The sequence below is a fragment of the Clupea harengus genome, chromosome 25, assembly GCF_900700415.2.
Source record: "Clupea harengus chromosome 25, Ch_v2.0.2, whole genome shotgun sequence".
Lineage (NCBI taxonomy): Eukaryota > Metazoa > Chordata > Actinopteri > Clupeiformes > Clupeidae > Clupea > Clupea harengus.
In genome coordinates this window covers 1,509,274-1,522,599 of record NC_045176.1, presented here as the reverse complement: position 1 = coordinate 1,522,599, position 13,326 = coordinate 1,509,274, and the positions used below count along the sequence as shown (strand labels likewise).

The 13,326-nt window shown below is 42.4% G+C and overlaps 1 protein-coding gene across 2 annotated transcripts in view; it reads left to right on the top strand.

The window, feature by feature from the left end:
* Nucleotides 1-12,434, top strand: part of LOC116219471 — a 33,555-nt gene extending 21,121 nt beyond the window's left edge. Inside the window, exons 1-4 of one of the 2 annotated variants that reach the window (XM_042703732.1) lie at nucleotides 8,881-8,958; nucleotides 10,933-11,244; nucleotides 11,833-12,087; nucleotides 12,284-12,429. In XM_042703732.1, coding sequence (XP_042559666.1) covers nucleotides 8,904-8,958; nucleotides 10,933-11,244; nucleotides 11,833-12,087; nucleotides 12,284-12,414 — 753 coding nt within the window. In that variant the 5' untranslated portion in view covers nucleotides 8,881-8,903 and the 3' untranslated portion in view covers nucleotides 12,415-12,429. Of the gene's footprint in view, nucleotides 1-8,880; nucleotides 8,959-10,932; nucleotides 11,245-11,832; nucleotides 12,088-12,283 lie in introns of those variants that run through there. The other variant, XM_031562749.2, reaches the window with a different exon arrangement.
* The last annotated feature ends 892 nt before the right edge of the window (nucleotides 12,435-13,326 follow it).

Below are 13,326 nucleotides of genomic sequence, written 5' to 3'. Positions count from 1 at the left end.
CTCTCTCTCTTTTATGTTTTTCCATTCACAGGTTTGGCATTGTCGTGGCATACCTGTCTTAAAGTGAATATACCTACCAGCATGTTTTTGCAAAGCACAAACAGTTGACTAAAAGAAGACAGAGCAACGTAAGTGGTAAATCTAACAAATGGTCAGTGGCCCTCTTTAGCGGCATCTTTCACCTCTGCAGATCTAGAACAGGTCAAGCATACAATGCGAGATTGTCTCAGACCACTGCCAACCAAGGAGAGAAATCATAGTTCCCCAGGACATTTTAGCTAAGACTAAACCTGTATGAATCTCTACATATTAGTATTGTGTTCTGTGTTAGCTATGACACATGGGGGTCAGGAGAAAATACTATTACTATCCAGAAACATAATTTACATCATGCAGATGTGTTTATTCAAAGTGCCTTAAATATTGTTTAGAAATGACATAAACAAACAGATACACAGATACTTCTCAACAGTGTGTGTATATGTCCCTGGGTATCACACCCATGAATGCTAAATTGTTTGGTTTCTTGAACCTTCTATGCTAGTATGCATGGTATCAACAAAGTTTTAAGCAATGAAGAAACACATCACTGTATACTAAAACAATAAGTAAATAAACAATATTTTGTTAAACTTGATTGTAAATGCTCTCACTGAAGGAGACCACTTATAGCTGAAAATGAAGTTACAGTCAGCGTCTTGGGGAACTAGCCATTTCCTCTAGAACATGAGTTATATGCTTCCTGTATCTAACCCTAAATCTACCAAGTACTAAACACTATCAGAGTTAATTCTACCTTGTTTTTAACTGCATAATTAGCTTCGAACAAATTAGTTAAGTCTGTCCCTAAATAAATGTATTATATTTTAGGATGCTTTGTAATTAAGTTAATTAACAATTTTTTTTCACACAAAGCCCTTTTCATCTATAATATTATCCTTCATTTTGATAATTAATAGAAAATTACCTGTGTAAAGGGTTAATGACAATAAAGTCAGTGTAGCAGACAGCTGTACTCGCATGGTGAAATCAGAGTGTCTCTTCTGTGTGGAAATGTTTCTCTTCTGTTCTTCCTTTTATGAAAAGATGCCTCCTCCCCCCACACACATACACCTCTCTGAACTGATAGGCCCCAGTGTGTGTGTGTGTGTGTGTGTGTGTGTGTGTGTGTGTGTGTGTGTGTGTGTGTGTGTGTGTGTGTGTGTGTGTGTGTGTGTGTGTGTGACACACACACACACACACATACACATACACACATTCCCACCTAAACACACACATACACATACACACATTCCCACCTAAACTTCCCATAAACATACACACTTGATGTTTTGCATATATGATTACAAGCTGCTAAGATTGATGCTGTTTGCAGAAACATTTTCAGGAATGTTTCTAATGTTAGTCTAACATTAGTCACGTCTACTGTCACACTCTTGTCACACTGGTGGTTAAACCTGTATACACAGTTCATCAGTTCATTTTATTATGTTAAATGACTGCCCTACGTTCAAGCTTCAAAAATGTGTTGCATGCACTTGTGTTGCCTGTTGCTTATATTCTAGGTTTTAAAGTGGAATAGATGATTTCTCACGACTCTATTTAAGAAAAGGCTGAAACACGCACAGAAACTGAGACAGGAAGAGAAGGCTTCTATTCACACGAGCTTAGAGGAAGCTGCCAGTAACGGTCTGCTGATAGTATAAAGGTTCAGGCTACACAGAGCACACAGATAATAATCATGACATGATTACATGACATGATACAATGAGATTAACCCAAGGTCACACGGTGTACTGTATGTGTGTGTGTGTGTGGCCAGATCATGTTTTATGTATTATAGTAAAAGATGTTCTAAATACTAAAGTACAAATGTTGTTGAGTAATGCCTCCTAAAATCCCCCTGAAAGTGGTGGGGGTGTAAAACAGGGTCTGATTAAACCTCCCCATGCTGGGGCGACAGTGGTACGGGGGTAGAGAAGTCGTTTAGTAATCAGAAGGTTGCTTCGATTCCCTGTCGAAGCGTCCTTGAGCAAGACACTGAACCCCTAATTGCTCCTGATGTGCAGTGTGCCATCAGTGTAAATGTAAAATGTGTATACATCCTTGTAAGTCGCTTTGGATAAAAGCGTCTGCTAAATGAAAATAAATGAAGACGGAGACACAGATATGATTTTGGTTGGGGACGTCCAACAGGGACTAATCCTCTCATTGTCACATGCAAGTACTCATCACCAGCATGTTGATCTATAAAGGCCCTCCTTCACAGTACAACATGTGCTGTCTGTAGCCCACAACTGCTAAACACATCAACATGACTGAACAACCATAGAACCTGAGCAGCAGGGTACAACGACAACAACAAAGCTGCCTTCCTGACGTGTCACTGGGGTGTTCAAGCAGGCACCTTCCTCTCTCTCACCCTTGCTGGTTCCTCTAGAATCACTTATCCTGCTTTTAACTATCTTCCTGTCTCAGTGTCTGTGTGCAAGAGACTGTTTCTTAAAGTGCAAACCAGTAAGTGTGAACTTAAGGGGAAGAAATGTGTTTAGCTGCTTCAGTCAAACCATGTTGCTTGAGGGGACCTGGATCAGAGCCCCAGCCCTGTCTCTCTCTCTCTCACTGTCTCTCTCAGAGCCCCAGCCCTGTCTCTCTCTCTCTCACTGTCTCTCTCTCTCACTGTCTCTGTCTCTCTCAGAGCCCCAGCCCTGTCTCTCTCTCTCTCACTGTCTCTCTCTCTCACTGTCTCTGTCTCTCTCAGAGCCCCAGCCGTGTCTCTCTCTCTCTCTGTCTCTCTCAGAGCCCCAGCCCTGTCTCTCTCTCTCTCACTGTCTCTCTCAGAGCCCCAGCCCTGTCTCTCTCTCTCACTGTCTCTCTCAGAGCCCCAGCCCTGTCTCTCTCTCTCTCACTGTCTCTCTCAGAGCCCCAGCCCTCTATAGTTGACAGTGAAATGACCTTCATGGAAATGGAGGGGACTGTTTTTAAAGTAGCCTACCGATTAAAAGAAAACGTCCCCGTGCAAACAAAAGAAATGCTAAAAAGGGCGACAGTCCCATTGTCTAAGTACAACAGATAATGGAGTGAAACTGACTTTTTCTGATTGCAGTTTAACCTGTAATTTACGTCAGAGTGGGTTTTCCAGTCGCGATTATGAAGTGGAAGATATCAGATCGTTTCTAAAAGAAACAAAACACGCACGGAATGTTCGGATTGACGGACTTTTTTCCCATACGTGGAAACGTTTATCATGAAAACACGTTATTTTATGAGCGAGGCTTGTGTTGTATAATGGTGTACAGGCCAGGATATGTGTGGTAGAGCGAGTGAGTTGTAGAGAGACCGGTGATGCTTATGAATAGTTTTGGATGTAGCGACCGGAGCAAATATTATGTGCTGTAATATTGAACCAGTGTGTGTAGCATAAATCCTCAGAAAGAATCCAGTGGGCATTTTTTACTTATCAACAGCAGACGGAAAGGACAGGAAGTTAACCCCGAAGTCAAGAATATAAAACACTTCGGCCCTGGATCGTAAAACAGATCTCCCCTGTAATCTCCGACTACAGTCAGAGACAGACAGAGCAGGAAAGGTTAACAGTTGTTTCACTAAAGAAATATATCGTCTGAAGAAAATTCTGACCAAGCTTAAAGTCTTGTTAAGCAATAGTGATGTTTAATGTTTAAACAACATTCGCTGTGTTTTATGATGCTAGTGTGCATATAACTCGTATGCATTTTATTCTTTTTTATCATGTGTAACCGGCAGCCACTGTAGCTTCTGTCTGCTCTGCCACGCCCCCAAGTAGCTCTCGGTGACTGTTCATTCATTAGCCAAAGTGCCGCTCCTATAACCAGCTCACTAGGTAGGATAGTTGCGGTCACTGGGTTTCCACTTCTTGCTCTCCATGCTATTGCTGCTGAAAGGTATGTGCTCATGCCCGTATTAAGACTTCATGGTGCCCCTGGGCAACTGACCTCTGGTGCCCACCTACCCCCACCCTGCACAACACAAACCATACGATTCGTAGAGAGCCAGTGATTGATCATTACTAATCTCAACAGGTATATTATTCGTCTAAATCATAAGAAAATGTATACTTTTACTTTTGGTACTTAAGTAGGATATACAGACTTAAATCTGCTATAATCTACACAGAAAAGGAGAACGTGAGCACATGTACAAAACAAATCAAGCTTTATTTATTTAGGCTTACAAGCTAACCTTTGCAAGCTATTAACGAACTATCAATTCAGAACTATTGAGAGCGGACAGCGCACACACACTTTGCCTTCTGAAAAACACAGATTATTATATATAATGTGCTCCTGGTTTATTTCCACTGTTAGCAATTCAGCTAAAGTGACTGTTTGGCAACAGATGTTTACCGTTCACCCAAACGCTTCCGGGTAGTATGCCGCTACCGAAGGCCTTGACACCAAGCAAGCACCTCCCGCTGTGGTAAACGGGAATCTCCTGCGTAGCTCACGTGAATGAAGAACAATGTTTGTGTGTATGCTCCGTATGGATGTGTCACTGACTCGAAGTGACTGACGGTGTTCCACCCTGACATAGCATCTGTGCATCTGTGTTGGCTAATTATCTGAATTCGGATGATTCAAATGATTATTTGCACTTATGTTTGTGTGCTCACATAGGGGCTGGTTCGGAGATGCCAGGGAGCCCTAATTTCAGTGCTTGTTCGGTCAGTGCTGCATGAAGGTAACATAAGACAGTCTGATGTATTTCATGACAATTGAAGACATGTTTATTGTGTATCATCATGTACATAACCGATTTTGGTTGCTTTCTTCAGGAAGATTTGCCACTGCTGCTTTGCTTTACGGAGAGCGTAGCAGCTGTCTACGAGGCAGGTTGCCGGATTGCAGTGATCCCTGTTTGCAGTGCCTGTGCCTAGGTGTGCTGTGTGGATATGTGAGTAGGCACCAGAATCAAGAGCACGGGTGGCGTGTCGGTCTCACTCCTTTTCCAGGACAGGTAACCCCCTGCAACAGCTGCTCCCTGTAAACCCCTTCAGTGTCCCCTACCCTTCTGGTGGCAGCCATTACCTTCCCTCTTGCCGTATTTTGTATTTTATTGTCATTTAGCCGTGTATTAATAAATATTGTTTATTTTTTTCTTAAATACCACGTCTCTGTCATTACTGGAGCATACCTGTGGGAGAGCCTGCTTGTCTCTGTCAAAAGGTACAATCAGACATTTCAGTATATCTTGGCGTGAAGGCGCCAGGTGGCGTAGTCGAGCATTTCAGAGCCAAGAGCCTAGACCTTACCACCAGTGGGCTACACATGGTTCAGAGCCTAGACCTTACAGCCAGTGGGTTACACATGGTTGAAAATCGCACAGCTTCTTTGAACCTAAATGGAACCAGAGAAAGAAGCAAAAGAGCTGTAGTGTTTGAATCAATCAGACAGAATAGATTTGATGTTATATTTGCTCAGGAAGCGCACACTGACACATCCAATGCAGCAGATTAGGCAAAAGAATTTGATGGCCTATCTATTTTAAGTCACAACACATCCAATAGTGGTGGGGATTCAATTTAATTTTCAAAGACTTTTACTCCTATGACCTACCAGGCTGAGGAAATGGTGAAGGGGAGACTTTTAAAAGTCAGGGCCCAATTTGAGAATATGTTTTTCTTTGTGTTTATGCACCTACCACGGCAACTGGCAGAATGGTTTTCTTAACTACTTTAGATTAAGTTTTATGTAGTTGTGATTCTGAGGAAATTTTACTTCTGGGAGGAGATTTTAACTGCACTGAACTAACAATTGACAGGAACTATGTAGAGCCGCATATGCCCTCGCGCAGACGGCTCATTGAGGTAAAACATTCAAATTACCTTGTTGCCATGTGGAGACATTTTCACAATGAACAAAAACGGTACACATGGGTGCATTCTTACCATAACCTCTTGTTGTTGGCAAGACTTGACAGATTTTACAGTTTTAAACACCAACGTAGTCTGTTCAGGAATTGCGCTATTGTCCCAGTTGGGTTTTCACACCACAGTTTGGTCGTTTGCTCTATGTCCAAAAAGTGCTAACTGGTTTACTGTGGTGTGACACTAAACTGCACAGGACTCAATGTGTCTCTGATCTCCAGCTGTAACCTCACCACTGTCTCCTGTAACCATAGCAACCCCTATGAACTGTGTGGTTTGGTGCCCCCTGCTGGAACACTTCCATATTTGCTAAAAGCCTTTCTGCTGTCTGCACGGCTGATTGCACGGCTGATTGCCATCGCTGTAAGAATTGGTATAATTATGGCTTTTTGTTGCATAATTATGAGACTATGCAACTCTGTATACTGTCCACTCTCCTTTATGTGTGTGTGTGAATACAGAACACACAGCAGCCCTCTCTCTCTCTCTCTCTTTTCTCTCTCTCTCTCTCTCCCCCCCATTTTGTTATTTTTGGACTGTTGTGATCCCTATGCATCAAACAACCACCGTTCCATGTTGATTCATTATTATTCCAGATGAAAGAAATGGATAAATGAAATTGCGGTATTTAAGTGGAAGATTGCTCAAAGGACTTTGAAAATTATTCTGTAAATAGAGCCTGCTGGCCATCTGAGTGTACGTCATCGTTCTTTGCTGAGCAGCCACGCGTATGTTCAATCTTCTTCTGAATTTTTGGATGTTTCAATAGTTTCTTTATAGCTTGTATATTAGACTTACTGCACTTAGACTCATTTGAATATGTAACTGTATGAGTAACTTGTACCTAACTAATACATTGTGATGCTCTGATCCACGTTGGCCTCTCAAGAAATTTGTAACAAGAGAAGTAGTACTAGGTAGCAGTGTTTCGGCAACAACTGGCAAGGATTAGTTTCAAACCAATTAAGTTACCTGGCGAAATCACCTGGGTTAGACACGCTGCAGCAGAACTGTTATATTGTATTATACAGCGGTGGGTTGCCGCCCAGCTTCTGCACTGGATTGAATGGTTATACTGAGATCATACAGCAGCCTGGCACTCGGCCCCTGAACCTGCTCGATCTAACCTGCTGGTAAGCCCCGTAACAGCACTGGGTCCATGAACCGGACCGGTCTAACCTGCTGGTAAGCCCCGTAACAGCACTGGGTCCATGAACCGGACCGGTCTAACCTGCTGGTAAACCCTGTAACAGCACTGGGTTCATGAACCGGACCGGTCTAACCTGCTGGTAAACCCCGTAACAGCACTGGGTCCATGAACCGGACCGGTCTAACCTGCTGGTTAACCCCGTAACAGCACTGGGTCCTTGAACCGGACCGGTCTAACCTGCTGGTAAGCCCCGTAACAGCACTGGGTCCCTGAACCGGACCGGTCCAACATGCTGGTCAGCCCCGTGACGGCACTGTAGCCTCTGAGCTAGTCTCCAGAACTAATAACAGGTTGCGTCCGTGGAATATGCCAAAATATAGAAAACGTCTGTGGCAATATCCTGTGCGACACTATTCCTGGAAGAAACCAGTTATTAAAAAGTAAGGGGGTTATTCGCCAAAATAGATTGTAGGCATCCATAGAAATGACCCTAGGTCAGCCTACCTAACTGGTAGCAATATAACATTAAAAAACCAGGACCTAAGGCTGAGTTCCTAATTGAGTCAGATTAATTACGTTTTACAAAGACAGGGTCCTTTAATGAATATTATATTTCAGCAAAGCGCCTTCCACTGTTTAGACTTATAACTTATACTGTAACTTCTTATGTTACATACTATTCTGCTGTATTAAAAATCAAACATTCTGAGAATTGTTATCACAATTAACATGACGTGGCTATGAGTGAGAGTTTAATGGAGAATCCATGTCTGAATGAACTTTAATGCTGTATTGTACCACAATATAGTGGCTTAATGATTATATTATTTTCGCTAAGACATCTGATATAACCTTGGCAAAGGGTTTGTTTTTTGTGGACGGGCACATGAGTCATCAATCTCAAACCTAAAATACAGCGGACAGGAAAAGGGGAAAACACAAGAAACTGCAAGAGACAGATCCATGGGTCATACACACTGGGCCTTGAGATGAGACACTCTGGGCCTTGAAGTGAGACACACTGGGCCTTGAGGTGAGACACACTGGGCCTTGAGGTGAGACACACTGGGCCTTGAGGTAAGACAGCACGGCACAGCACATCCTGAGGGAGTGGAGGTGATGTTCAGATGAAGCAATTTGTGTGTGTCTGTGTGAGTGGATGGAGAAGTAGTTGTAAATCAACATGCCGATTCACAAAAGTATGAAGTAACATTTAAAATGACACAAAATGTGTATATTTACTCTAAGCTAAGCAGCCTAAACACACACACACACACACACACACACTCACACAGACACACACACACAGGAATACATTTAAAGTGCAGTGTGTTGTTCTGTTTGTAGCTGCAATTAATGTAGCATAAAGATGGCTGGATTTTAACACTGTCCACAGGGTACTGCACAGCTAGTCTACAGCAAAGCCTCATTGTGTCTCAACAGGGTACTGCACAGGTAGCCTACAGCAAAGCCTCATTGTGTCTCAACAGGGTAGGTATCAGGGGACGGCCTTTAGGTCAATGTATGAAGAAAACAGGAAACCCCAAACCACACAAACTAGTCTCATGCTTTGTGAAAAACTGCAGAGACATTTGGTAGGCATTTCTAAGAGGCAGGAAAACCTCATTTTTGACCAAGTGGGTGATACTTTCAGTTCAGAGAGGTGTATGTGTGTGTGTGGGGGGAGGAGGCATCTTTGAGTTCAGAGAGATGTATGTGTGTGTGGGGGGAGGAGGCATCTTTCAGTTCAGAGAGATGTATGTGTGTGTGGGGGGAGGAGGTAACTTTTCATAAAAGGAAGAACAGAAGACGCGCATTTCCACACAGAAGAGGCACTCCGGTTTCACCATGCGAGTACAGCTGTCTGCTACACTGACTATATTGTCATTAACCCTTAACACAGGTAATTTTCTATTTTATAACAAATGTAATGGTAATATTATGGGTGAAAAGGGCTTTGTATGGAAAGAAAATAGTTAATTAACTACAAGGTATCCTAACATCTAATACATTTATTTAGACTTAACTTATTTGTTCTTAGCTAAATATGCAGTTAAAAACAAGGTAGAATTAACTCTAATGTAATTGAATTCTGTGTAGAGTTAGGGTTTAGATACAGGAAGCATATAACTCATGTTCTAGAGGACATGGCTACTTCCCCAAGACGCTGACTAGCTGTACATTTCCAGCTAAAAGTGCTCTGCCTCAGTGAGAGCATTTACCAGCCATATACAATAGCGTACGACAAAACATTGTTTATTTACTTATTGTTTTAAGTATACGGTGATGCATTTTTTAAGTGCTTAAAACAATGTCGATACCATGTATACTAGCATATAGAGCAGGGGTTTTCAACCGGGGGTCCGGGCCCCCTGGTGGTCCGCAGCGGCATTGCAGGGGGTCCGCGACATGAGCCTATGTTGATCAGTTCACCATTTCTTTTTTTTTATTTTTAAAAATTCATTGCATTGCATTGCGTCCCTAACGTCACGCCACACGCATATTATTCATAACGTACAGTTTCACGCGCGAAGTTGACAAGCATCTGTGGTTAAGCATAGCCTACGTGTACTTTTGAAGTTTAGTCGAAAAAGTAATACTTTTGGTGAACGACTGAAGTTATCTACTGTCCTTAGCTAACATTTCGTTCCAACGTCGAGTTAGCTGGTGAGAAGCACCAATGGATTGGTTTTTAGTGAGGAGAGTGACAGAGGGACAGGCTGCCACGATAGAGGGACAAGGACAGGCTTCCAACAAAGCTACACCTTCACAGGATACAGGGAAACAAAGTCAAAAAAGAAAAAGAAAATACAATGAGGAATACATCAAATATGGATTTACAGTGACGACAGACAGAGCAGGAGAGGAGGTACCACTGGGTTTCATGTGTTCAACATTACTGTCAAATGAAGCTATTGCTGCATATGGAAATACATCACGTTTTCTTGAATGCCAAGCCTATTGAGTACATGCAACAGATGTCAGATGCCAGAATTTCCAGAGCTTGCTGCAAAAGCAATGAGGTGTCTCTTCCCCTTTCCAACTACCTACCTGTGTGAGAGCAGTTTTTCTACACTGGCACACTTGGAAGGAATAAGTTACAGGGCAAGGCGTTGAACCTAGGAGAATGCATGATGAGACTGTTGCTGTCTACCATTTCGCCACAAATTAACAGGCTGTGTGGACTTCACCAAGCCCAGATATCACACTGACAGGTCTCCCCTCTCTCCTCTCCACACACACACACACACGCACGGACACACGCGCAAACACACGCACGCACGCGCGCGCAGGCACATCAGTGGGCCGCGGATTACTTTCTAGTCAGAATGGTGGTCCCTGGGACAAAACCAGTTGAAAACCCCTGATATAGAGTATTCAAGAAACCAAACAATTTAGCATGTATGGGTTTGAGACTGGTGTATTCACATTAAGACAGGTATGTTCACCTGATACCATATAGGGACTGAGGCCTGTTAGACTTTTTTAGGTAGTCTGACATGCATTGATGTTTTTGTATATTTCCTCTAACTAAAAACATTGATGCACAAGTGGCATATATGTACAATATTAAAGCTTTCTGGGGGTGTTCTTTTTATGACTCTATGACAATATATATATATATATCAGGAAGGATGAAGATATGGACCACAAAACACTGAATTCCACATTCCATCTGTCATTATATATATCACAGCTGCTGTAGTAGTTATTCACAATGTTAGACTCATTTTACATTCTATATGAACAGAATATACACTATTTATTTTGGAAAGACTTGATGAAAGTTATGAATGCTTTGCAAAAGATCTGTTACTGTACAAATAATATTTTGACATTCATGTTGCCAGACTGACATTATATTCTGTCTCTGCAGTATCCAGTGTGGGCCTTTCTGTGCTGGAGGGAAGCCCAGTCACACTGATTACAACACAACATGACAAGAGAGAGGACATATTGAATATAAAATGGTTTTATAATCAAACTGCAAATGTTGTGTACTACGTACCAACAACACCAAACGAGAAAGTGGCTGACCTTTTCAAAGGCAGAGTGGAGTTTAATAAAACAGATTTCTCTCTGACGCTGAAGAACCCTCAGAGGAGTGACAGTGGACTCTACACAGCTGTGGTGGAAACATTAAACAAAGGTGCAGAGGCTGCTACTTCATATGAGCTCTCTGTTCTGGGTGAGTGTGTGTTTTACTTCTTCATGCGTGTAGGAGTGTATGCACATCCATGACAATATTTCACTCTGGTCTGCTTGTTTGTGTTTTGTTTTAGTTTGTTCAGTGTTGATAACATATGACACATTTTATTGCACAAACTCAGTTAATATTTTGTGATGTGATGCAGTAGTGTAGAGTGTCAGTATCCTGTGGTGGAGAGGGGAAGGGGTGTCTCACAGGCAGCCTGGTGTACCCCATTCTACTGCAGGAACCATGTCATTTCACAGACTGAAAGATGTGGTTCTGCAAGGAAGATTAATTTATTTTATTTAATATTTCTTGGTAATTATCAAACAGCCACAAATTGTTACCCACAAGTGTGAAGAAGTACAGAATGAAATAAAGATTTAATGTTTGGCCTCTGGACTCGTTTCCATATTCAGTGTCATGAGTAATACTGAGTATATTTGATGTATGATCCCAGCTGATGTTCACTGCTGTGTGGGTGTGTTTCAGAGCTTTGGTGATATCTTCACCTCTTCATGACCTCACATGTATGTTCTGCATGTGCACTTACGTGTCTGAACGTGTCCCTGTATGTTTTCACAGCGCCTGTGGTGGCCCCCACTCTGACTGTGGTCTCTAACTGGTCCAGCAGTGACTCCTGTAATGTGACTCTAAAGTGCACAGGACTCAATGTGTCTCTGATCTCCAGCTGTAACGGCACCTTCTGCTCTCAGGAGGGAGGAGACAGATTCCTCTCCATCGCTTTCAACCACACCATTGTCTCCTGTAACCATAGCAACCCTGTTAGCTGGAGGCAGACCACCATGGAACTTGAACCCCTCTGTCCGTCGTATGAAGGTGAGACAGACTAAAAATCCACATTTACAGAGTAGTGGTAAAAGTGTGTGTGTGTGTGTGTGTGTGTGTGTGTGTGTGTGTTTTTTCAGTCAGTGTTCACACATACACTAACACATTGCTGATGTTACGGTGACAGGATATGTATTCATGACCAATGTTACTCTCCACTAACTATCCTGTTCTGGGGCCATTTCAGCTGATGTGGCGCCCCCTGCAGGAATCTCTCCATGTCTGCTGAAGGCCCTGCTGCTGTCTGTAGGTCTGATCGTCATGGTTACAGCTGTGATCACTGTCCACATCAGTTACAAACTGCAAAAAACTAAATGAGTGTGCAAACAAACTCCCTCTCTCTCTCTCTCTCTCTCTCTCTCTCTCTCTCTCTCTCTCTCTCTCTCTCTCATACACACACATACACACACACACACACACAAACACAAACACACACACACACAGCTGTGCGCTAAGTTGAATGTGATTGCTGTGTATATAAAGCTTGAGTTCAGCTGATTCACTGCTAAACCGTCTGGAGACCAGAGTTCCGGTATCCCAACCGTACAACAACACAAGAAGGCCTCTTATCGACATCACCAAGTTAGATCTGCAAAAATATGAATATGCTATTATTTAAAGCCCTGTAGGCTATATAACAAATGTGAGATTTTTATATTAAATGAATAAATAATATAACTGTTACACTGGTGTCATTGAGTCATGTTGGTTACAATCTGATATTTAAGAATAAATGCTAGAAAATATTCAAAATATTAGGCTGCATAATGTTTAACCATGGCAAGCCTGCTAGTTTTGGGAACACTTATAATGGTAATTAGGTTGCAGCCTAAGTGAATGTGGCTTGTGTTTGAATGTCACATAAAGTGAAACAGCCAATAAAACAATCTTCCCAATGGCACTGGATGATCTGGCATGGTGCACAAAGAATTCACTATTTGTCTTTATGTGAAAATGGAAGCCAGCCGACAGTAATGTTATCAGTGACTCCTGTAATGTGACTCTAAAGTGCACAGGACTCAATGTGTCTCTGATCTCCATCTGTAACGGCACCTTCTGCTCTCAGGAGGGAGGAGACGGATTCCTCTCCATCTCTGTCAACCACCATCAGGAACATGGCAGATGAAATCATACATGTATCATGAGCATGCTAGCATACATGTGGTAAATGTACACAGCATACATGTGGTAAATATACACAATACATACATGGGGTAAATGTACATAGAA